At 57.7% G+C, this 24,043-nt stretch overlaps 10 protein-coding genes across 10 annotated transcripts, besides 2 other annotated features; all 10 read right to left on the bottom strand.

Annotated features, from left to right (window-relative positions):
• Positions 1-1,135: 1,135 nt before the first annotated feature.
• On the bottom strand, positions 1,136-1,714 carry LPMP_292800 (hypothetical protein; the record flags this gene model as incomplete). Its single annotated transcript, XM_010702582.1, has 1 exon — positions 1,136-1,714. The coding sequence occupies one exon, from the start codon at positions 1,712-1,714 to the stop codon at positions 1,136-1,138; it is 579 nt and encodes a 192-aa protein (XP_010700884.1).
• A 1,498-nt stretch (positions 1,715-3,212) lies between these two features.
• Positions 3,213-4,580: a repeat region.
• A 329-nt stretch (positions 4,581-4,909) lies between these two features.
• On the bottom strand, positions 4,910-5,785 carry LPMP_292790 (mitochondrial carrier protein-like protein; the record flags this gene model as incomplete). The annotated part of the gene is made up of 1 exon (XM_010702581.1): positions 4,910-5,785. One exon carries the CDS (start codon positions 5,783-5,785, stop codon positions 4,910-4,912), a length of 876 nt encoding a protein of 291 aa, XP_010700883.1.
• Positions 5,786-6,374: 589 nt separating this feature from the next.
• On the bottom strand, positions 6,375-6,989 carry LPMP_292780 (trypsin-like cysteine/serine peptidase, putative; the record flags this gene model as incomplete). The annotated part of the gene is made up of 1 exon (XM_010702580.1): positions 6,375-6,989. The coding sequence occupies one exon, from the start codon at positions 6,987-6,989 to the stop codon at positions 6,375-6,377; it is 615 nt and encodes a 204-aa protein (XP_010700882.1).
• Positions 6,990-8,029: 1,040 nt separating this feature from the next.
• LPMP_292770 (hypothetical protein) lies at positions 8,030-9,736 on the bottom strand (the record flags this gene model as incomplete). The annotated part of the gene is made up of 1 exon (XM_010702579.1): positions 8,030-9,736. The coding sequence occupies one exon, from the start codon at positions 9,734-9,736 to the stop codon at positions 8,030-8,032; it is 1,707 nt and encodes a 568-aa protein (XP_010700881.1).
• Positions 9,737-10,595: 859 nt separating this feature from the next.
• On the bottom strand, positions 10,596-10,817 carry LPMP_292760 (hypothetical protein; the record flags this gene model as incomplete). Its single annotated transcript, XM_010702578.1, has 1 exon — positions 10,596-10,817. One exon carries the CDS (start codon positions 10,815-10,817, stop codon positions 10,596-10,598), a length of 222 nt encoding a protein of 73 aa, XP_010700880.1.
• Positions 10,818-11,528: 711 nt separating this feature from the next.
• Positions 11,529-12,500, bottom strand: LPMP_292750 (actin-like protein, putative; the record flags this gene model as incomplete). The annotated part of the gene is made up of 1 exon (XM_010702577.1): positions 11,529-12,500. The coding sequence occupies one exon, from the start codon at positions 12,498-12,500 to the stop codon at positions 11,529-11,531; it is 972 nt and encodes a 323-aa protein (XP_010700879.1).
• Positions 12,501-13,667: 1,167 nt separating this feature from the next.
• Positions 13,668-14,768, bottom strand: LPMP_292740 (hypothetical protein; the record flags this gene model as incomplete). The annotated part of the gene is made up of 1 exon (XM_010702576.1): positions 13,668-14,768. The coding sequence occupies one exon, from the start codon at positions 14,766-14,768 to the stop codon at positions 13,668-13,670; it is 1,101 nt and encodes a 366-aa protein (XP_010700878.1).
• Positions 14,769-15,468: 700 nt separating this feature from the next.
• Positions 15,469-17,051: a repeat region.
• A 304-nt stretch (positions 17,052-17,355) lies between these two features.
• LPMP_292730 (serine/threonine protein kinase, putative) lies at positions 17,356-18,330 on the bottom strand (the record flags this gene model as incomplete). Its single annotated transcript, XM_010702575.1, has 1 exon — positions 17,356-18,330. One exon carries the CDS (start codon positions 18,328-18,330, stop codon positions 17,356-17,358), a length of 975 nt encoding a protein of 324 aa, XP_010700877.1.
• Positions 18,331-19,460: 1,130 nt separating this feature from the next.
• LPMP_292720 (hypothetical protein) lies at positions 19,461-20,297 on the bottom strand (the record flags this gene model as incomplete). The annotated part of the gene is made up of 1 exon (XM_010702574.1): positions 19,461-20,297. The coding sequence occupies one exon, from the start codon at positions 20,295-20,297 to the stop codon at positions 19,461-19,463; it is 837 nt and encodes a 278-aa protein (XP_010700876.1).
• Positions 20,298-21,003: 706 nt separating this feature from the next.
• Positions 21,004-23,982, bottom strand: LPMP_292710 (hypothetical protein; the record flags this gene model as incomplete). The annotated part of the gene is made up of 1 exon (XM_010702573.1): positions 21,004-23,982. One exon carries the CDS (start codon positions 23,980-23,982, stop codon positions 21,004-21,006), a length of 2,979 nt encoding a protein of 992 aa, XP_010700875.1.
• Between the last annotated feature and the right edge of the window lie 61 nt (positions 23,983-24,043).

Raw genomic sequence — 24,043 nt, 5'->3', positions numbered from 1 at the left:
TGCCCAGCTGGAGGGTCTCTTGCGGCAACTGTGGGTCTGGGCCCGAGCGCTGCTGACTCTGCCTCATCGATGTTGGTGGCCTCTGAAGCAGTCCATGGGACTCTTTTTTTAAGCGGTCGCGCATTTGCTGCATGGCGCATCCCTGGCCGCGCTGTCCGCGAGTGCCCCGGCGTGAGCTGCAGCAAATGACCTACGTGTGCAACGACGAATACACCACGGGGGCACATCACGCCGATGGCGATGGTCAGCGCGCTGTACGACCTCTGCACCAAGGAGAGAGTGAGGGGATGGGGTGTCGGGTGCGCGAACAAGGTCACCGAGTAAGCCGCCACTACAGACACACGCCGGGAGAACATCTTACCGGCAGAAGAGATGCAGCAAAGCATCGAGCAGCGCGCTCGTCACTTGAGATACTCAGTTCCTTTATGCCTGTGGGAGCTGGGGTTCATCGTTGTGCAGATTGCACTTCTGGCCTCGTCGCTTTCCACAAGAGCTGCTCTGATGGCCAATGCTGAACTCCACACAATCGTCTCGCCTACCGTACCTAAGCCACGGCCTATCACATAAAATCGAGCAATAACCTCGCAGAGGGACCGAGACGTAATCACATATGCCACGCGCGAAGTAGCGCAACTAGCGACACGGGAAAGTGAGACAGGAAGCTGAAAGAACGAGTAGCCATGCCCTCTTATCAGGGCACAGACACAGCATACACGCTTATCAACGCTCTCGTATAACACCCGTGCTCCATTCCTGTCGCTATATCATCAGTATAAGCAGCGCGATCGTGCACACAACCCAGAAGTCGGGTTGCTTGAGAGAAATATGCCGACTCGTTCATCACCTCAGCACAACCTTCTTTCGCTTCTTTCACCTCCATCACACTCTCTCGTACTGACGAAAAAAAAAAAAAACGGAAAGGCCTCATTCCCGTCGTGCGCAGCTCTTGAGCAGGATGTGTGTGTGTGTGTGCCTGTGTGCTGGCGGCAATGCTCGCAGTTGCAACACTACAGTGATGTAATAGAGGCCCCTGGGGAGAATCGCTGACCGCAGAGTGAGTCCGTTGTCTGCCAAAGAAGATAAAACACGAAATGGCAGAAGCGAGCAGTGTCGCTCGTTTTGTGCGTTCCTTGTCTCACAGAACAGGGCGATACGGGAGAAACTCCACCTCATACGTCGGTGGAACGTACTCGCCTAGCAAGTCGTACGACCGCTGCGGCGTAACATCGCGGCGGAACTCGGTCACGTGCTCCGCCCACAGGTGATAGCGACCAATTTCGTACCATAGTAGTGCAACGAAGAGACTGAGGCCGCCGACGTTCTGTCGAGCAGAGCCGCTTTTGGCCATTAGTCGCGCAGTGCATCCAATAGTGCCCATGCCAGCTGCGAAGAAGCCGCTTTGATGACCCAGAAGCCCATTGCCAACCTTGTGTGCCTTGATGCTGTTGTAGTAGACGACGCTGATCGCAAACATGCCCATCCACCACTTCTCTCTGTTGCGCACTTTCATCGTGAGACACGTCATAAAGGATGAAAAGAGGCAAAGAGAGGCAAACCACAGGCCGCTCTTGGGAAGCACTGAAGCAGGCTGCAGCACCGCGACAGGGTGGAGAAGCGGCGCATAGGCACCGGCATAGTGATACCCGCGCCGGTTAACGTCTTCCTCGTCGCCTCTATCGAAGAGCAGCTTGCGCAGCGCAAAGGAGCCACTCATTGCGTGCGGCGTGCCATCACTAGTGCGCACTTGTTCTCAGAGGCTGAGAAAGCTACGAGAGAGCCGGACACGGAGAGAGCAACAGCAACAGAAGAGCAACACACTTGGAGTGTAGCCGTGAACACGGCAATACGTGCATGGGTGAGGGGGACCCGAGAAGGGAGGGGGAAGAGGGCTAGTGAACCAAATAAAAAAGAGTACCGAAATTCCTATGAAAAGGGTTTTCTGATGCGTAACTGCAGTATCGTGCATAGGGGGACACGTCCACCTCGGTGGCGTCACCGTCCCGAAACTCACAGCAAAGGGCACGACACTCACCACATAGACGGGGATCACTGCACAGCACATCAGTCCACGTATGTCGGGTAATGCAATACGAAGGTACTGCTACTGTGAGTAATACGTTTTCTGGAAGGCGGCTCAGCCGCTGACTCTCTCGCACTTCTCGCACGTCGGCCTGTGTAAGTTGATCCGAAAATACCCAGCGGTAATGCGGAGTTTTAAACGAATGGGGACACACCAAAACAATCGCTCATACGCCTACAGAGGCCCGCTAATGGCCACTCCCTCCTCAGACCTGGAAGGCCACAGAGCGCCTCGATCTGCACACACAAACGGAGGAGAACCGCAACAAAAAAGGTGGGCGGTACGGCGAGAATGAAAACAGCCACACAGCGAGTTTGTTATCTTCGTTATCAGCACAACACACAACTACTCGAAGAGGTCCATCGCCCGCCCCTCCACCCTATGGTGCTGCTGTGTCACAGCCGCTTGTGTCTCACGGCAATCGAGCGAGGAGGCTACCTCGCACACTTAGCGCGGGAGGGGTGCGGGTAGGGTCAGCATATTGTAAAAAAACGCTTTGGCAGCTCTCGTAGGGGTAAGCAGGCACCGGTCTCTTCGGAAGTCCGTACGCGCGCACCCACCTCAAGCCTAGCAATCACACATAATTCAACGCATCGCTCGCTGAGCGTTCTACCAGGAGGATTATCAAAGCTCTGAAAAACTAGCGGCATGGAAGCAGTGATCCTCCTCGCCTTGCAATGCCCTCTCACTGCCTCAGCAGAAGTGATATAGCCCCAGCGCACCGCTGATGAGAAGCACCGACCACATTTATCATCCTGCTCTCACATATGCAACGACAAGAGACTGCACTGCTCTGCTTGCAGCTGTTCAGCAACTTTTACATTGGCGACAAACCGTCCCTCACCTGCTCTGGGGATGAAACACACAGCTCACACATACATTCGGCGCTAAGATCGTTCTTCCAGACTCCATCTCCTCCACATACTGCTCACCTTTGCATCAACAAACAGTGACCACAGCACGAAGCCACGTATCAGGGGGCAGATACTGGCACCAAAACGTCTCGCGTACGCACCGTCTATCTCATCCTCTCGTCATTGTGCAAAACAAAAATCACCACGCCCACTATACCACTGCATTGTCGAGAATGCCGGACAGCAAAACGCCAACACTACAATCCACACAATTTGGAACCGGTCTCTGACGCCAGGCCGACGGTGCCCAAAGCCGCAGTACGCGGTGCGACCCGCTGTGGCAAAAGCGTCTTGGCGGCCGCACCCTATCGCGCCATGAGGGCAGGGATGCTGCGCGTACGGGACGACGGGGGGCGCTGCTCGCCGAGCTCCGCAGCGGCACCTGCGCGTACCTTGCATTCCTGCAGCGGCAGCCGGCTCGCAGTGGCGACATGGGGTGCAGGTGGTTCCCCGCCAGTCCACGGCGCGCGCGCTGTGGTGCCCCCCAGCCCTGCCTGTTTTGCTGCTGTTGTTGCTATGGAACGGGGGGAGGGGTGTGAGGGGTGACCCCGCCGCGGCGTTGCGCCAGGTGTGCTACGCGACATTGGCGGGCCGCTCGAGGCGGGAGGCACTGCTCGTCTCATGCGGTGGCCTTGCACGCCGTGCTGTGATTGCGCACCCCGCCCACGCGCTGCGCGGGCTCTCCCCGCCTGGCGTCTGCGGCTGCCCCCCTCCCTCCCCCGCCCTGCGCCCCGTCCGGGCGACAAGCGGTGGGTTCTTTGTGCGCCGGCCCATGCTTCTCCACGGGTCCCTGCCGCTCAGCTCGCCCACCCCTGCCAAGGGCGTGCGGCCCCTGGAGACGGCGGGGTGCCCCTGCTGCCACAGCCGCATGACACCGCCGGAAATGGCAGGTGGTGAGGACGGCGAGCCCCCCAAAAGAGCAACGCCGTCCGGGCGCAGGTCCCAAGATCCAATAGGGCGAGCGCGGTGCGCACGCGCTGCGAAGCACAGCTGGCATGGCGTATGAAATCCAGGCAAGGCATGCAGAGGTCAGCAGAGCACGAGTGATGGACAGGAAGGGACGCGCAGAAGTGCGTGTGTGCGAGGCGCCGGTGCGGGAAGCGTGGGGAGAGCGTCCCGCATTGCGCCATCGAGTCCTCCAGGGTCGCCACACCACATGGCGGAGTGCCGTGGCTTGGGGCGACTGAGGGTGGGGTGTGGCATGCAGGCGGGACACGCCGTCCGCGAGGGCCCTGGCCTGAGGCTGGCCAACGTCCTGCCTGAGCTCAGGCGGCATGCACCTAGACCAGGCCCCTGTTACCCGCACGACAGGCCGCCACCGCCCACGAGCAGGCACCCCGGGGGCGGCCCGCCGGCATCAAGGCGTGCGGTCCAGCCTAGGCCGTCTGGCGCTCATCGCGCGGCACGCAGGCGACAAAGCAGCGGGGAGGGGCCGGGAGAGCCGGTGAGCCGCATGGTCCGATTCACTGGCAGACGGTCCGCCCTGGCGGAGTTGGATGCAGCTGCACTCCTACAAAGGCAGGGGAGCTGCGGCTGTGGGCCCCCATTTGTTGCGTTACCCCCCCCCCTCCCCCCAGGAAGGACACGCGGTGAGAAGATGTTACGAGCATGCGCCGAGGCCTCTCTACTGGTGTGCCCCGTGGAAGTAATGGCAGAAGAGGGAATGAGACCTCAAGCGGGAGAAAGGCTGTACGGATAGTGGTAAAAGAAAAAACACGATTGTGGTTGACACCTGAGCAATGAAAACTGTGTTCATGCGCACACTTCATGTCTGCAATTCCTTGTCTTTACCAAAGCCTGAGGGGCCCAGCTCTGCTAGCCGTCGTACACGCGCCGCGTGGAGAAGCGGGTGACTGACGCCTGAAGGCATACCATCGCCGCTGCCTCTACACTCTCATACTCTCAAACGCGCCCTTTACAAGATACGCTTCTCGAATACGAGCACGTTCTTTACTGTTTCGTACGACACCATCATAATGGCACCAGAAGGAGCTGTGTAGAGGATGCGTGGCAGGACGCCAGAGAAGACGCCACGCATTCCGTGACGCTTGATCAACTGACTCAAAGTGTGCCGGAAGCCGAGTCCGTGGCCAAGCTGGAGATGTGTCTTGACAGTATCAAGGGGAAAGGAGGCAACAGCAGCGCACGCGCCTGCCACAAACCCGGCGGCCATGTAGTCTACCGTCATCTCGTCTTCGCGATGACGCACGCTGCCATGCCCGCGAGACGCAAGGAAACCCTCATAAGCGAGCCAGTAGGCCGAGAAATGGGGGATATTCATTACCACAGTCGTTGGCAAAGAAGTGAAAAGGGCCCCGACGCCTTCGCTTCTGACAATCCGCCTAGCGCACTCGATGGAGCTCGTGAAGCAGCGATGTCTGTCCATCTGCATGCGCTGCTTGATGACGTCAAACGGCGTAGACACCGTGTCGTGGGCAGCCGTGGCGAACGACGCCGCTGCGGCGATGCCCACATTGGTGTCTTCACCAAAGAGACGTTTGAGCGCCTCGTACACGCTGAAGTACGCACCATGCGCTGGAATCGCTGAGACGAGAACCGGCACGCATCCGCGATAGAGATGCGTTAGCCGCTCGTGGCTCCACAAGTGTCTCACCACGTGTCGTATACTTCGTGCCTGCCCGCCCTGAATGCGTGTCTTGATGGTGTCGCAGGGAAACATCACAAAGTGCTCCGCAAAGCCAGCAAAGCCACCCGCTGCCAGCTCTTCCATTGAAAACTGGAGCGCCCCATGCTGAGCCGCGGAGGTGGTGGGTGAAGTGGTGTCGGACATGCACCTCACCGTGTGCAATTACGCTGTCACGCAGGACCTCAAAAAAAAAAATTTAAAGATGCAACACGATGTACGGCCCCCAGACGTACTGGTGAAAACCTCGTTGGGGGTGGGGGAGCAGAGAGAGGGGGGGGGGCTCAACCCAGCGTGAGGGTGGTTATGTGGGTGGTCGGCTAAGTGCCGTGGCTAGTAGAGGACTAAAATGATGGAAAAACATCAGAGCAGCGGTGGAGATCGGGGGGAGAAGAGAGAACCAAGCAGGTGCAGTAAGAGGAGATGCGAATACGTTTATACATGTGCTTACCTAAGCCTCGAGAAGCTCTGAATAGAGAAGATGCGTCTGGCGGACGTTCACAATATAGAGGAGAAAACGTCCATGTGTTGTCCTTGTCGTTTTGTCCATACATGCCGGGATATCTGTAGGAGAGGGAAGATGGAAGCGCCCACACACAGACATGCCTAAACGCGCACACTCTGCTGTAAAACGGATAAACAGCAGCACAGCCTCGTGCAGCAGTCTCGCCGCGCCACAGTGAAGAAGCCCCCCAAAGTGCACGACTTCAAACTTGGTGGTTGGCACTGTCGGAGTCTATGAAGGCGACGCCACACGGGCGTGTTCGACCCACATCTCCGCGAAAAGAGAGACCAGCTTGCGCGACGGTATGAAGCCAGACACACGTGAGCCGTCACGCGTGTTGGACGTGAGATGGAGACCGACAATGTGTTCACCAAAGACGTCCACAACAGGTGCGCCGCTCGACCCAGTCGTACTCACAGTGCCGCGCGCCACGCATTTATCGGCTTCGCTCTCAATCACGACGCCTGGCGACACAATCGCGTCGTGTGGCGGCCTAGGGGATAACCACACAGTCGCCACCTGCGCCCCTACTGAGGGAAGATACCCTCGCAGCGCGGTGTGCGTTGTCACCTCCTCGCAGAGCCAGAACACCACAACGTCATATGTGCTATCTTTTGACGCGTAGTTGACTGCCGCCCAGTGTCCTGGCCGTGTCAGCACGCTGAAGTCGCCGACATCGTCGCGGACTGCATTGTAGTGATGACCCGCAGTCATCACAATGGACGGGGCAATGGCGACGCAGCTGCCGAGAAACGTGTCTTTCCAGTAAAGGGCACATATTGCGCGAGTGAGGAACGGCGATGGTTGCACAATGGAAGGCACTGCGGCTAATCCATGTGGCTTCATTGGATCCTTTTTCTCGTCAGTCTAAAGGCTCAAGTTAAGCACAGCGAGGAAACTCGCAGCGGCTCCCCATATCGGTGATGTTGATAGCAATGATTCTTTGCTCTCGACGAAAGCCGGCGGCTGTGAAAAGGGGGAATGAAAAGTGCGACACTCGCACAGCAGCTAAACGAGACGGCGGATTTCTACGGAGTGTTTGACATGCTCACGTTAAGCTGCGTATGCATCCGTGCGTATCTTCTGCTGCATGACGAGTGTGCACCGATATGGAGCACTGAGCACAGCAAGCTGCAAAGCAAAGTCGCAGAATTTGTTTAGTTGTTCGTTGTGGCTCCTCCGCTGTCACAGCGGCGTCTTTTACAGTTGAGGGTTGAAGGGCATCGAGACGATGAGTTTCGCCCAAGGAATGCCTCTGTCGGTGGCAAGGTGGCTGCAGAGCTCTACAGCGACAACAACAACAAGGAGCAAAGGCTCCAATCATAGTCAGTTTCAGAGAAAACAACCGGTCAGTGTACACTCTTACAACTATGCAAGAGGAACACATCCGTTTGGGGGGGGGGGGGCGGGAAGGGGAGGGGGCAGCGCAGCAGTGCACAAAATGCAAGCACCAGTGGCAGCATACGCACCTCTCAACTTACAGCACATCCGAAGAGAGCAGCAGACGTAGGCGTGGGTGTGTCAGTTTGTCTGTGTCCGCGGGTGCCTGTCCCTCTCTCCCTCTCTCCAAGAGCAGGCCGCAGTTTGCACATCTACGTGTCTGAGTAGGTGTCCGCTAGGAGGAGGGCGTGGGGAGGGGACGGAATCAGGTCCTCGGGGTGGGGAGTGCAATGAAAGGAGGAACGAGCCTCCAGCAATGCCACATACCCCGAGAAGAGCGAACGAGATGCAGCTGAAAGGGACGAAGGAGGAAAGAAACTCAAGAAGACTTTAGGAGGCGTTTGCTGTACATGCGACCCCTTCAGCGAAGGGCACAGAGCAAGATGGAAAAGAAAAGCACTAAACATAAATGAAGAAACGAAAAAGGAATCCCACATCTCGCGGCATTACCGACGCTTCAGCTTCGCATCCTTTGCCCAGTCCTTCATCAACGCGAGCATGCTCGAAAACTGCTGCACTGTAGGCTGGTCATCGACATGCCGCTGCAAACTTGCGTCAATGAGCTTCATCACGTCGAACAGGGAGTCGGCCGGCTCCTCGTTGGCGAAGACCTGCTGAAATACACCGATGCATGCCCCCTTTTTGCCCTCCACATACTCGGGCTCGTTGTCAAGTCGCTCCAACACATCAAACGCCTTGGCTGCATAGTAAAAGGCGCTGGTGCGGTAGCAGTCATTTGCGAGGAGTCGCAAGATACCAATAGACTCGCCCATCTCCTTTTTAAGGTAGATATCCCAGGCCATCTTGGGGTGCTTATTGTTGATGTGTGACCGTACAAGCCAGCTCGTGTAGCTGAACTCCGACTTGATCTTTTCCGAGCTGACCGCGAGCAGGCTCTGCTCCGCCTCTGCATACTCGCCAGTCCCAGCGCACGCGATGCCGTAGAGGTAAAGAAAGGTGTCGTCTTTGCTGAAGTACGGCTTAATCGAACGCAAGTAGATGAGCACGTTGGGAAAGTCGCGCAGTAGAAAGAAATAGGACGCCATGCACTGTCGCCCAGGGATCGTGTCGCGGTCACTCGCTGAGGAGCCCACGTAGTTGAAGATTTCTCTGCACACCTTGAGGTGCTCCTGTGACTCCATATTTTGACCCATGTACGCGTTGACAACAGCCTTCAAGATGTACTCCTGCGTTGTGAGTGGATCTACGTCGGCCATCAGCTCATAGGCTTCGTTGATACACTCATGGCGCAGGTGGTAGATGACCAGGTTCAACCTCGCCTCTGGAATCCCGACATCCAGGAGGGACGGCAGGACCTGCAGGGCGCCCTCACCGTTGTTGAACACGACCAGGTTGTGCTTCACAATGTCAGTCTCAACGTAGTAAGTGGTGCGCTGAAGGTCGATCAGCAGCTTCAGCTCGCTCTTCGCCGCTCTGTTGTTGAACAAGCGATAGTGATTCGCAGCTTTAAGATTGATGGCCACCGCGCTGCTAGTGTAGGTCTGCAAGTACACGTTCAGTACGCTGACGCTCACCTCGTAGTAGTCTAGCTTGAAGTAGCACATCGCCACGTATACGTTGAGTGCCTTGTACTCCCTCATTTGAGCAAGAATGGGCTTGTAGGCTTCGATGGCCTCTGTGTAGTGGTTGCGAATGTACTGCGCCGCAGCCAGTGAAAGCTGATCCTCGACCGTATCCTGCAGCTTGCCGTGATAGACCATGAGTTTCTCCTCGTTGTGCATCTTCTGCGCAATGTGCAGCATTAGTCGCGTCTGAAGAGGGCACGTCGGGCCACGTAACGCGCATTCCTCCGCTTCCTTAAACGAACCGTTCATGTAGTAGCAACAGCCCAGATATGTGTGGTTGATCGGCGCAGAGTCCTCCAGTGCAAGAATTTCCTTGTACACATCAATGGCCTTCTCTATGTCATTCGCGTGGAAAGCACTGTAGGCGAGCCATTCGTTAATCGCGAAATCGCCGAGGCTCTGCCCGCTTGTCTTGTAAAACTCTAAGATGGTGGTTGCTTTCGAAAAGTCGCGTGCCTGCAGTGCGTCTTCGATTTGTTCCTGAGGTGTCTGCTTGGGTGGTGGCGCCATCCGGGTACTTGAAGCGTTGCCGCCCTTGCGAACAACGCGGCCGCTTGTGGTAATCATCGCGGTCAGATTTCTTTTGTATCCACGTTGATCCTACAGGCCTCCCCAGGCAATCGATGGCACCGACGACTACTGTGAAAGCGGCAGTGATATTTGGTAGAGCGCCTGCTTGGTTGTTTGTCACTCGTATATTGACACGGATGCGCGTCGTTCTTCCTCTGCGTTTCTGTGTAAACAAGGGAGCGGCGTGTAGGTGCGCAGCGATGCCACGTCGAGCACGTGTGAGCGTGATGTGCAAAATGCCCAAGAAGAGAGAAGGCATAGCGCAGGTCGAGCCCCAGGAGGAGGAAAGGAGGGGTAACGGAAGAGATCACATGAGAAATGGAAAGCAAAAGGCTCGCAAACCCCGCATGCAAAACAGACATGCGACTGCTCGTCACTATGACGCTTCTCCGCTTTCTTCGCCACATCAGGAACAGTGTGAGGCGTCCTGTGGCAAAATTAACAACAACAACGAGCAACGCACGACTGCTGTAGGTCACAAGACGACCGCCGTTCTGGCAGGCGAACCAGTTTAACCCCGTGGGGCTCGCGCAGAGCGGCGGGCAGTGCCGTTCTCACAAAGTCGGTACGCCGCGCACCCTCGCACCGAAGCTGTGCTCTTCACTGAAATCTCCACAATTGTACCTTTTCTGCTGGCGTAGTTGCACATGGTTTCTGCAGAGCTAAAAGCCTGGAGGCGGCGCAAGGCTCAACAGTACGCCCTGCAGCTCGCACATACACACCTGAATCCACCGCGTACACGACCCTCAGCTGCATGGCTGCCGCTGTCCTGTGACTCGCATCGAAGCGCAGTCGCCCACCGGTGGAAAGTGAAACGAACGGAACGACAGTCAAGGCACTAGCATCTGTGTGTTACTCAGGGCACATCTTTCCGGCTAGCAATGCAGTCGCAGATTCGACTCTCGCTGTAGCCCTGCATTTGCCCGACGCACACGTACATGACAAACGGAAAAAGCAGAAGCCCGCAGTACCGTCCAATGATTTCGTAGTCGCACAGATTTCGCAGCTGCATCCGAGCCCGAGTGAGCTCAAGGCGTGCCCTTGCACGATGTTGAAAGACCTTGAGTACTTTCCTCATCTCTACACATTGCTCAGCAGATGGCTGTTGGATGCCCACAATCCCCTCGTGAAGGGCGGCGCCTCTTGTAGACTCACTAATCATCACATCAGACGGGAAACACGAGCACAGTGAAGGAGAGAAAAGGCAAGGGGGCAGAGAAGAACAGTGGTTGAAAAGCGAGGCACTGTCCGACAGAGGAGTGCCATCTGCACGTGACGCACAGTCGGACCGAGGCAAGAGGAATGTGCCAAAGAGCGTGGGAAGTGCCGCTGATAGCACATCTTTGCCTGACCTCCTCACGAGCACGTCGTCTCAGCTACCCCACCCACGTCCCTCCTCCTCACCTGGCAGAGACTCTGCGGGCACTCAATACTGACAACGATCTCTCGGGCGCATCCGGTGCGAAGGGCGGGGTGCGCCCCTACCAAAATTAAAAAAAAGTGCGGGTGAGCTGCACCGAAGAAGCAGAAGGGAGTCGGTGCGCTCACACAGAGGAGAGTTCCTCGCAGAAGCGGTAGTATTACTTGTGAATTCTGCGTTCATTGACAGAGAAGCAGGCGGGCTGCCGTACTGGCTACCCAGCAGCAGAGATGTATGTGTGGGTGTATGCGTGCGCGTGCTCGCTGCATCTCCTGAAAGGGTCGCACAAGAGGGGATACAGCGAAGGACAAACAGCTCCTGTGCCGAAATTGTTCGTTGCATACGCGAAAATGTGCACTACCCACGCTGTCACCTGGCGTCCACGACCTGCATGTGGAGACAGCCGTCAGGGCCGTACTCCTCGTAGTCGGCGACGCCAATACACATGCTCTTGAAGACGTTGAGCTGCGATAGGATGATGCCGCCGCTGACTGGGGCATGCGTGACATCCTTCAAGTGAAGCTGCTTTGCCGAGTGGCGGCAAAGTGGATGGGCCATTGCTCTCGTGAGCGCCTCGTCCACCCCACTGATCAGTGAGCCACCGCCCAGCTGCACCCACGAGGTGGAGTCGGAGAAACGAATCGAGTGCTTCTGGTAAACCATGCGCAAAGTTTCTGGAACGGAGGACGTGGTGGAGTAAAGAAGCGCCTTGGTGGCTCTGTGAAGCTCACTCCTCTTCAGATCATCGTGCGGGAACACCGACCCATCCGGCAGCGTCAGCTCCGGTACCATCTCGTCGCGCTCCGTCAATGAGCAGCAGTGCGTCTTGACGAGTCGAAGTGTCTCCTCCGTCGCGCTGCCGTGCAGCAGCCTGTGCAGCTCGTCGTCTAGGCTCCGAGTGCCGACAGAAGAAAGTCTCGTCGATATGGCCGTTTGCACGGCGCCCTTGTGTACTGAAGTGAGCTGAACCCCGGCGTAGCCAAGGTCCACCACTACCCCGGAGGTTTCGCCAGCTGCGTAGAGCCCTGTGCAGGCGGTGTAGTGAAGACAAACCTTCTTGCATCCAAATTGCTCGAAACACGCGTATAGCAGCGTCGCCTTCGATTTCTGCGAGTGGTGGGTATCCAGCAACAGTATGAGCGTCAGGTCTTCGTCACTGCGCAATTCTCCGGAGAGCAGCTGAGGTACGCACTGTCGAAACCGCTCCTCATCGGTCACATAGGCATTGCACTCACTCCGGCGCTCTTTGATGAGCACTTGCACGGCCTTCCGGTTCCGCTTTGAGAGCCCGGCGTACTTGAGGGTGTGATGCCCACAATCCACAATGTATGTGGCCTCCATCTTCACCAGTTCCAGCAGACAGAACACCGCCCTTTAAGACGATACTTTTTGCAGTGAGAAATCAGCAAGCAAGGGAGAGGTCGGGGGTGGGAGAACCCTCTGACGGTGCTGGGGAGCTAGGGTCTGTAAGGTGTCCAGATGCAACCAGCACCACTTGCACTCATCCGCCCGCCTCCTCTGTCTGTGTGTTTCTGGTGATGCTTGCACTGGTGCGTCACTGTCTGTGGCACTACGCGGTTCACAGGAGGGGGCTGATTTGGTAATTGGGCAACAACATCAACACACTATGAGGTGCAGAAGTGGAAGAGATCAGAGGGAAAAAGAGAGGGGCATTGTTGGCAGCGAGTACAGCGACAGCCATTTTGACGAGCGTGACGCGGTGCCTCAAAAGTACCGTCTTGCCATACGCGGGCGTGGCCGTGAAAACACACACACACACACAAAGAGCGACAGCAACAGGGCTGGCGAGCCTCGAAGAGACCAGCCTCACGAGTGCAGAGTACAGACGACCTTCTCAAAGCCTTGACCTCACGACACCGACTCACAAGCTGAGGGCGTGTGAAGCACGGTGAGAGCAGTATGGCGCTTAGTCATTGTTGTGTTGCTATCGTTCCTCCACCACCTGCTGAACTGCGTGCTTTGAAGCAGTGAATGAAGCACGCATGTGTACCTGCGCGTGCGCTTGGGTGTTTTCTTTGCGTCAGCCCCCCTAACAGAGAGAGAGAGGATGACATAGGGGCGGAAGGTAAAGCAGAGGTCTGCATACGTGCCTACGCTGGGTCACACGCACAAAGGTACAGCGTACGCCAAGAGCGGGGTTGCGCGTCAAACCCCACCCATCTCCCCACAAGAGAAGCCAAGCGGAAAGGAAGAACAGCAAGTGAGGGGGGAAAAAAAGAGTACAGCCCCAAAAGAACGCTAACCCTGACCGCACAGCGCACCCGCACAGAGACGCACAAATGCAACCGACACGGCACGTCGCCCTTTTTTTAGTAATGGACGCGCCCATGTAGGAGCGGGCCGATATCAAATAGACGGCAGGCACTGCTGCTGCTGCTGCCGTGCGTGGTCCTTGTCGACCTCATCCTTGCGCGGTGCTGTGGTTGCTTTTGCCTCCAGCACTGATGGCATATCGGGCGCAGCAGCAGCGGCAGCAGTGCCTGCCGTCTAGACGTCTACAGTAGTCTGGCGGATACCCTCAATAATATATTTGAGTCGGAGAATGTACTCCTTCGTAGTTGGCACGCGCCCCTCGCGGAGAAAGGAGCGGTCTACAGCGTTCATGGCGTCCTGCATGATAGAGCGGTACTGCTGAACGGAAAGTAGATCCGTGATGCAGTACGGAGCGACCGGGGCGAGAGCTAGTGACGTACTGAATGGTGTGACAGCGCTCGAGAGGAACGGAGAAGCCATCTTTTCACCAGATTTCCCATTGCCCTCCTCTCCGTCGCCGCCACCGCCATGAGCATCCAGCTGCTGGTGTTCCACTGCCGGCCCACTGCTCGCAGGAACGTCTTCTGGGTACAGGTAGGTGCTGTCCCAGTCCATTTTGGGCGTGCGCCACGGATATACGTGATCCACTGAATACGTCTTCTCAGTGTAGGCCGGGTACCTCTCCGAGTATTTTTCGCAGTTGTCGAGAATCATACGTGCCCCCTTTGTCATTGCATAGTTGATAACGCTGTGGGGGATGGAACCGCAGGGGTCGCTCTGGGTAACGTAGATCAGCTGCGTGCCGCTCTCGCCCGGTATGGGGCGAATGTAGAAGCCAGTCAAGATGGAGCGAGCTCTGACAAAGCCTTTCTTCACAGGGCAGTCGGGGTGCGGCTCGGAGTGGTTGAAGATCATGTACTCGCCGTTTGTGAACTCCATCCATGAGCGCATGTTGCAAAAGTCTCGGTTGCTCAGTGGCCAGGGAAACTTCGCAGCGTAGTAGCCAATGTCGTTGTGCTTATCTAACTGAACAATGTTGTATCCGTCCAGCATGTTGGTGTCCCACGTTGTGCGGTACTGGGCGTCGTGCAGTTGGTTGTACAACACCAGCGGCGGCACCTTCTTCATGATTCGTGTCGCCCTAATTATATTGAGATGGGTGGAGGCGTCCTCAGGCGGCTTAGACTCCACTGTGAGTTGGCTGTCAGAGTATTGTGTTTTCCACGAAGCATCGCGCGACAACGCGAGTTTGCGGACCTTACGGAAATGGGGAAGCGTCATGAGAACATAGCGGGTGCCCTTGCACTCCGCATAACGTTCTTCACTGCTCTCCATCGTCTCAGTGGCAGCAGACGCCCTTGCAGGGACAGCCTGCTTCGGCTCTAGTTGAAAACGCTCCTCTCCTTCAAAGCGCGGCAGCTGCACAAACAACACACACTCGCATGAGAAGACAACAGTAACTCGAAGGGTCCCGTAGGCTGCGTGAGTGAACAAATGAGAAAGCGCGACGTCAAGGGTGTGTCAGTATGTGTGTGGGTAGATGAAGGCCTGGTAGCGCAGCAAAGAACTAATAAGCGGGGGGAGGCGGCCAAAGAGCCAGTTGGTTGTCAGTAGTGCAGAGTTGCGTAGCGAGTACCTTTTGTTCGTGCATACTTCCACACCTCGCCGGGACGCAGGGTTACGTAGTTGGCACACCGCCCCGAACAGAGCGCAACGCTACAGAAAAAAACAAGACACAAGATAAGTCTCGCTCGAAGATATTCACTGAGTGCATGAAATCGTTACTTCCCCAGAATGTCCGCCCGTGCAGTGCGTACTTCTCTGCTTTTTCCTCCTATAAAGATCTCCTAATGGACAGCGCAGCCTCACATACAAAGTATCAGCAGGGATCTACACTTCACTGCAGGCTTCTCTCAGCCTCATCGCCGATAAGCCCCATCCTCTTACCTGCATGCACGCGTACAAACAGGGGCAGAGTTGCAGCAGTGCAAACCGTCAGATGAAAGCAATGCCAAAACAAAGACCTCCTAACCGCGTGTCCTTCCTGGGGGGAGGGGGGGGGGTAACGCAACAAATGGGGGCCCACAGCCGCAGCTCCCCTGCCTTTGTAGGAGTGCAGCTGCATCCAACTCCGCCAGGGCGGACCGTCTGCCAGTGAATCGGACCATGCGGCTCACCGGCTCTCCCGGCCCCTCCCCGCTGCTTTGTCGCCTGCGTGCCGCGCGATGAGCGCCAGACGGCCTAGGCTGGACCGCACGCCTTGATGCCGGCGGGCCGCCCCCGGGGTGCCTGCTCGTGGGCGGTGGCGGCCTGTCGTGCGGGTAACAGGGGCCTGGTCTAGGTGCATGCCGCCTGAGCTCAGGCAGGACGTTGGCCAGCCTCAGGCCAGGGCCCTCGCGGACGGCGTGTCCCGCCTGCATGCCACACCCCACCCTCAGTCGCCCCAAGCCACGGCACTCCGCCATGTGGTGTGGCGACCCTGGAGGACTCGATGGCGCAATGCGGGACGCTCTCCCCACGCTTCCCGCACCGGCGCCTCGCACACACGCACTTCTGCGCGTCCCTCCTGTCCATCACTCGTGCTCTGCTGACCTCTGCATGCCTTGCCTGGATTTCATACGCCATGCCAGCTGTGCTTCGCAGCGCGTGCGCACCGCGCTCGCCCTATTGGATCTTGGGACCTGCGCCCGGACGGCGTTGCTCTTTTGGGGGGCTCGCCGTCCTCACCACCTGCCATTTCCGGCGGTGTCATGCGGCTGTGGCAGCAGGGGCACCCCGCCGTCTCCAGGGGCCGCACGCCCTTGGCAGGGGTGGGCGAGCTGAGCGGCAGGGACCCGTGGAGAAGCATGGGCCGGCGCACAAAGAACCCACCGCTTGTCGCCCGGACGGGGCGCAGGGCGGGGGAGGGAGGGGGGCAGCCGCAGACGCCAGGCGGGGAGAGCCCGCGCAGCGCGTGGGCGGGGTGCGCAATCACAGCACGGCGTGCAAGGCCACCGCATGAGACGAGCAGTGCCTCCCGCCTCGAGCGGCCCGCCAATGTCGCGTAGCACACCTGGCGCAACGCCGCGGCGGGGTCACCCCTCACACCCCTCCCCCCGTTCCATAGCAACAACAGCAGCAAAACAGGCAGGGCTGGGGGGCACCACAGCGCGCGCGCCGTGGACTGGCGGGGAACCACCTGCACCCCATGTCGCCACTGCGAGCCGGCTGCCGCTGCAGGAATGCAAGGTACGCGCAGGTGCCGCTGCGGAGCTCGGCGAGCAGCGCCCCCCGTCGTCCCGTACGCGCAGCATCCCTGCCCTCATGGCGCGATAGGGTGCGGCCGCCAAGACGCTTTTGCCACAGCGGGTCGCACCGCGTACTGCGGCTTTGGGCACCGTCGGCCTGGCGTCAGAGACCGGTGGGAGGGCCCCTAATAGTCACCTCAAGGCAGCACAGACAGAGCAGTAGACGGACGCGTGCACTAGCGGTATTCTCAGCACGAGTCAGTGTAGGCTGGTGCATCATGCGATCATGACAGCAAGCCTATTCGGCACAGCGTCACCCCAGCCCTCCTCGCGCACACCAGAGCTCCACAGGCATACCTCACGAACGGCTGCAGGCGGCCTGGCCTCTTCACGGAGTGAACACTGAAGACTGAGATAATACGCGCAGGGATGGCGTGCACTTTCACGGAAGGAAGGGGGTGATTAAAAAACTAGACGGAGGCAAAACAGAAGGTGCTGTCGGCAGGATGACTGCGGACACGCATAAGAAAAGAGAATGGCGGAAGGAAGAGGAAATATGCTCGTTTTAGTCGGTGCTAGACGGAGAAGGTCAATACCTCCACTGCAAAGCGAACACTCATAAAAGCACGCGGTCTAGACGAGACACGAGCATCCGGCTGTACTCGTTTTGCTACAGTTTTGGGGGGTCGACGTGGTCACGTGTGCAGTGACGAGGGGATGTCATCCCCATCTTCATCCAATTTGGCAAGCTCGCTGCGAATGTCATCAATACGGCGACGCAGCTCGAGCAGTCGCTTGTCACTCACGAGGCTCTCCGGCAGCGTCGCTTGTACAACCTCAAAGGCGCTGGGACGGCGAGCAGGATCTTCAGATAGCATCGACTCAATCAGTGCAATGAATCCTGGTGAGTAGCCTTCCATTTGGCTGAGATTGGCAGCCGAGGAATCCTCCTTGGCAGTGATCATCATCGTCTCGCAGCTCTTTCCGAGAGCGTACATGTCTGCAGGCGGCCCAATGACGTCGTGTAAGTTCTTCAGCAGCTCAGGGCTCATGTATCGCCGGTCGCCATCGTCATCGTTGAGGCCGAGAAAGTGTTCCCCTGTCACGGAGTTCTTGCCGTTAAGGGGACGCGTCAAACCGAAATCGCACAGCTTGAAAATGAACGTGTCGGTGTCGAGTTGACGCCTCAAGATGTTCTCCGGCTTCACATCCATGTGCACAACATCGTGCGAGTGCAATTCATAGAGAGCCATAGACGTCTGATGAAGCATGGCGGTGAGGACAGCCTCACTCACGGGAGGCGGCAAAGATGCCACACAATCATCCAGTCTCTCGAGTCGCACGAAGACGGCCTGGTCCTCGACCCATCCATCAAAGTAGCGGACGATGTGTCGGTGGGGAAAGGAGCTTAGCGCATAAATCTCCTGCAGCTGTTGCTGGAGATTCGACTCGCCGCAGATTGGTCGCTTCGTCTGCTTGACGGCGTACTCGAGCCTGTCAAAGTCGTGACGGTAACACTTTACTACGCCAAACGAGCCCTCTGCCATCTCGCGCACCTCACTCATTTCATTCGTCAGGCGACTAATAGATACAGTAGAGCGACGCGCGCTCTGCAACGTCTGACCTACATCATCCACATCACTCGAGAACATTGCAGACATAAGGCACATCAACCGCAGCAGAGGGCGGCCGTGTTACTGGCTGGCTTACACTAAACACGTTGCCCTCTTTGCCACGCCGTCTCCTTCTTTCCCCCCTGTCGACGTCGTGCAGGTGCGAACGCGTCAGCCTAAAGAGAGGCTTCTCGCGGAGAGTCAGAAGATCAGAGAACGTTGTAGGAGTGCGAAAGCGACAGCGCAGGTCGCAGCCTCCTCTCAACGGGCGCACTTCTTCTTTCTGGAATGGGGCGTGTGCGTGGCTGTGTTGTTTTGTTCGTGGCAGAATGCCACGTGGAAAGGAAAATATACAACGCGTATGAGATTGTGTGCTCCTCCGATGCAGCAGCACACATTACGCAGATAAGAAGAAATCCAGGCAGAGGCGGCACGAGTTGACTTACACGTGTACACGTACACCTCTCTATGCACAGGCGCGCAGGCGCGCCTTGTTGCCGACGAACAGCCCGTATAAGAAGAATCCAAAGAAGTGGCACTCGCATGCAAGTGCCGGTGTTTAGTACGTGATCAGGATTACTTGGAAGAAAACGAAGACTCACGCAGAAAGGCGCGGTTCAGCCCACCGCCGCCCTGGTCAGAGCGAAAGAGGAATGGAGAAGGCGTGAAGGCATGAGAAAAACAGTACGCAGAGGAAAGAGCATGAAGGAGGGAAGAGAGAGCCACTTTAGAGCAGTGGTGCGCAGCAGTAGCCGTTTCCTTGAGATCTGAGTGAGAAGAGGGAGCAACGGGGAGACTTGCTCCATTACCGCTTAGGGGCAAAGATGCAGCCACACGTGCGCACGCCTATTCGGGCACGTCCATCAATACCCACTGAAGCCACTCCACACTCTCTCGTGCCATCATTGCCGGAGTGCACGAGGAGCAGACAAGAATGGACGAGATGATACGAGGCAGGTACAGCAGCGACTACCCAAAAAAAGAAGGAGCGTCTCACACGGGCGGTAAGATGGGGAGGGGGGAGGTGGCAAGGCTTGTACAGGGGCGGGTCGGGCACAAGAGCGAATATGTGAAACAAAACAAGCAACAATGACAACAGTAGAAAATCGCACTAGGCGACGTAGTTTACCTGGATAGTATACATCAGATGGACAGTCCGGGGGGAGAGCAATTCAACCAGAAGAGCGCTATCCTGCAACTGTTACCGGGGACATCCCTGAGTCAATGTCTACGGTGCCACTAACTTGATTCCCTGTCAGCTGCACAGGGCACTCGGCGAGCACGTGAAGAGAGCCCTCAAACGTGTTCCCGGTGCATGAGCTGTGGCCGCCCTTCGACGCGAAGAAGCACAGAATCCCACACCAGCCCACGGTGTTGCCGCGGATGACTGGGTTGCTGCCATCCGTCACGTACAGACCGAACTTGCGGACGTGCTCAATCGTGTTCTGCTCGCATAGCCCAGCTGCTTTCTTTTCATAGTACACGCCGAAGGCGCAGTCGTGGATGCGGTTCTCCCGCAGCACGGCCTCGCTGCCCTGAACGTGGATTGCGTTCACGCGGCACTCGAAAATGTCTGTCTGAGACACCTCTCCAAAAGAGCCGGCCATGAAGTACACGCCGTCACCACCGGCGATGCAGTGGTGTACGCGACTGCTATGCACCGTGACGGTGGCGCCAGGGTGAACCCGGACACCGTCAGAGCCGTGATGGACATCGCACCTTTCGAGGACGGCGTGCCCTTTGCGCACGTCCACCATCCCACGCACCTCCAGGCCATCGAGCGTCACGTTCGCACAGACGACCACAGTGCCGATGATGGTGGCACGTACGGACCTGGTGTCCTCTGAATTCTCCGGTACCGGTGCGGCCGCTAGAGTGACGTTAAAGAGAAGGTGTACCGTCTCCTCAAAGACGCCGGCAGACACCACAATTGTGTCTCCTGGGGTTGTCTGCTCCAACGCTGCCGCCAGTGTGGTGGCGTGAGCATCTGCTTGAGGTCCGACGACGATGGTCTGCGAGGGCATGAGGACTTTGACCAGGTGCAATATAGAAAGAGAAACGGTGTAACAAAATTGAGTGAAGAGAAGAGGCAAGAGAAGGAAAACAACGGAGAGCCGCCACGGGTGAAGAGACACACAAAGGGAAAAGGGCAGAGTTTTGTCTCTGATCGCAGGTGTTGTGAGGTTCGACATGGATAGACGCATGGAGAGGATCACAGCAATAGTTGAAGGGGGCAGTACAAGAGAGAGAGAGGAGGAAACGTATGTGAGAGTTAAGCAGAAACAGGGAGTGCGGAGTTGAGCAATAACCAGTGACAGCGCAGGTGAGGGACATGGGAGGCATGACGGACAGCGGAACGTAGAGGAAAGAGACCCTCAACCGACGCCAAGACGCGTTCTTCTGATGAGCAAAACCCACATGTAGGATTCAAGCAGAGCGCGTCACAGCCCTCCCCGCGCTTCTGCCATCCGCACACGATCGAACCAACACGAGAAGAGGTCTCCCTTCACGTGGATGATATTTTCTTCTGCGGTCCCTTCGCCTATCCGGGGGCTACGGAGGCAAGAATGCAAAGATCGGTTAAGGAAGACGTGAAATGTGAGGAGTAACCGCACCTGCACTGTCGAACGCACAGGTACACAGACTGAGACATACCTGCATGCGCACGTGGGTGCAGATGAATGAGAACGCGCACAGCAGGATCGACAGCACCGGCAACGCAGGGACGTATTACAAGTCCCACTCCGCCGCCTCGCCATCGTCGGCGCCCAGCGGTTTGAGTGAACGCCCGTGGCACGTAAAAACCTCCACATCTGCTAGCATCGCATTGCCCTCGATGGTTGGCGCGTGACGTGAGACCTGGAGCTCCAGGATGTGATACATGTCGCCAGCTCCTGCATCAGGCTCGACTGGGCCCCAGCCCTCCGCGTTCAGATCCACCTTGAGGGACCGCCACGCGTGTCGCACCTCTTGTCCACTCGTAGCGAGCAAAACGGCCTCCACCTCGTGCCGATCGCCCTCACCGCTGCGCCACCTCATCGCATAGCGGTCAAAAAAAGATGTTGCTAACAGCGGCACGTACGGCGCCGCCGGCATCACTGCCACGCATAGGCGCACACGCAGCTTGAAGGAGTACCACGTGAGACTGGCGGAGGCGGGGTAGAGAAGAAAAAGGCCGCTGCTCGCGACCGACATGTGATACGCGAGACGGTATACTCCGTTGTTACCCAACACCCTCAGGAGCCCACGCGCGGAAGTAAAGAGGGCAGACGCAGGGACTTTGTAGCCGACAACAAGACCGCTGGCAGCAATGAAAATGCAATGCTCTTTTAGGTACGTGGAAGTGGGAGCGGAAGTGACCCGCACAGTTGCCGTCCCGTCGCCCTCGCCGCGCGGCACGCTCAGGATCTCGTAAGGAACGCGCAAGTAGGTGGAGGCTTGCTGCTTGGTGGATCCAGACGCCGCCGGTAGTTTCGCCACTACGGACACGCGTCTGCCTGTCACACACGACATGAGCTGGTGAACAACGTACGAGTCGGTGAAGACAAACTCTGCTGGTGGGAAGTGATTCGACTGCAGAAAGCGGAGGAGATGCCCATACTCCACTCCAAGACGAGACATCGGTGTGACTGAGGAGGCTGGTGGTGCAAGAAGGCACGACAGGTGCGATGAAAGGAGGGATAGCCAGCCCCGCTGCACACAGAGATGCGCGAATGCGTTCCCAAACGACGTGTCATGCCAACAGTCGTGCGGAAGCGGCACAGGGAAGACGATGGCCGCCGTCTGCTCATTCACGTCGTCTGCGCAATGCTCCATCGCCTGGACAAGGGTACGCCAGAGTGACACATCGATGGGACGCTGCTCCACAACGGTGCGTACAAGATCCCACCGACCATGTTGAGCAAAGATGAGTGCGGACGCCTTCTGTTGGTGAGCGTGCGGCAGAAGGGCTGCTGATGCGCCGGCATGTAAACAGAGCAAAATGATCCGAGTGGTGTCGGAAGTCAGCCCCCTCTGTGTCGCCGCTGCGAGAGCCATCTGCCAAGGGGCGTACATCGGCATCGATGTAAGCAGCCTGGAGACGACAGCCGATTCTGTTGGCGGAAAAGCATCGCCCACCATCAAGAAAACACGCAGTGCCTCCTGCCACCGTTTCGCTTGCAGCAACACCCGCAGGGTGCCGGCGCACGCCGTCGTCACCAGCTGATCCTCAATGGCGTCCCGAGGCGGCGGGGCGCTGACAAGCAGGTCCATCACCTCCATCGCATGCCACCATCTCGCACTAAGTTGCATCGCACGACTTAGCGAAGCGGCGACAGAGATGTTGGCAGTTGCATCCACTGCGTTGTACTCTTGCAGGAGACTCCAAAACTGCTTCAACTTGCCAGCATCGCTGAGAAGCCGCAGCGTCTCTGGGAGATACACGCGCCAGTGAGGGTCGGCCGCTTCCACTTGCTTCATTGTGAAGTTGAGGGCCGTTCTCCAGTTGAGGTGAGGGTTTCCAGTGAGTAGGTCTCCGTGCTCCTCCTGTATCCTCGCCGCCGTCTCAGCTGAGCGGTGATGCAGCAATGCCTGCGTGGCAAAGTAGGGCTGCGCCCCAGACATGCGTGTAAGCACGCCAAGAGCCTTGTCAAAGCCTTCTCGCGTTGTACCGTACGAGTGCACTGACGAGCACTGTAAGGCTGTACCAAGTGTAGCGACCGCATGAGCGGCGCTCGGGTGGTGGGGGAAGCGGTGAACGAGAATATCGGCGATGCGAGAGGAGAGCTGAAACACGTTGCTGCCGTGACATCGTTTCTCTCTGCCCAAGGCGTGGCGCAGTAGCCTTTCGAGTGCTACGGCGTCGCTGTCGCCTTCTGGGTGTGTGGTCATCATCAGCAGCCAACGTGGAGGCAAGAGCGCCAGAGACTGTGACGACAGTTTTGCGGTGGTGGCGTCAAACTCGTCAAAGAGAAACGGAAGCCACTGAGGAAGTTTCGCCTTCAGGGCCCCCAATGCCTGTCTCTCAGGCATGTCGTTGTGGTGATGCAGCCAGTCCAGCGACCACGCCAACACCTCCAGTGCATGCGCCATGGGTGCCCGCCGAGGCTTAGGCGCTGCCGCGATGACACGCTTCGCCTCGTCCACGGAGTCAACGAGAGCGGTCCACCAGTCGGGGGAGAAACTCTCATGTGAGTAGCACGCGCACATGGAATGCACGCTTAACAGTCGCAGATAGCCACTGAGCTCTGTGTCACTGCGCGGTCCTTGACGGAACTGGGGGTGCCCAACAGCCTGCGAGCACACACGGCAGCCCCGCTGTGCCTGGTCGGAGAACAGAAGTACACTGGCCGTGTCGGCTGCTGCACTGATGTCATGTGCCGGCAAATAAGACTGCAGTGCAAGCGCGTCTCTCCAGAGTCTGCGCGCAGCGGTGCAGCGGCGCGTCGGCGAGGACGCAAGTAGATGCTCGATGCTGGTCAGCGCCTCTCTACACAACTCCGCTGGCGCCTGGCCTGGGTGGATGTACATGCGCGACTGAACACGCTGCAGCAGCGCTTGACACCTTTTCCACGCCTCATCCGTGGGCGCAGCGTGGCTCGATAGTTGCGGTGACGGCGGCACCTCAGCCACTTCTGTCGAATGTGCACGACCATAGAGCTCAAAGAACGCTGAGGACCGCCAGAAAACCGACAAGCAAAGCGCTCGTCTGGCCTTTGAGACCCACATGCGTGTTCCTGAGCTGTGAGTGAGGCGATTGTGGAGAAGAGAGGAGACGCACACGAAGAAC

Source organism: Leishmania panamensis, assembly GCF_000755165.1.
Source record: "Leishmania panamensis strain MHOM/PA/94/PSC-1 chromosome 29 sequence".
In the NCBI taxonomy this organism is placed as follows: Eukaryota; Euglenozoa; class Kinetoplastea; order Trypanosomatida; family Trypanosomatidae; genus Leishmania; species Leishmania panamensis.
The sequence above is the reverse complement of the archived record's forward strand: the minus strand, read 5'-3'. Positions and strand labels throughout refer to the sequence as shown.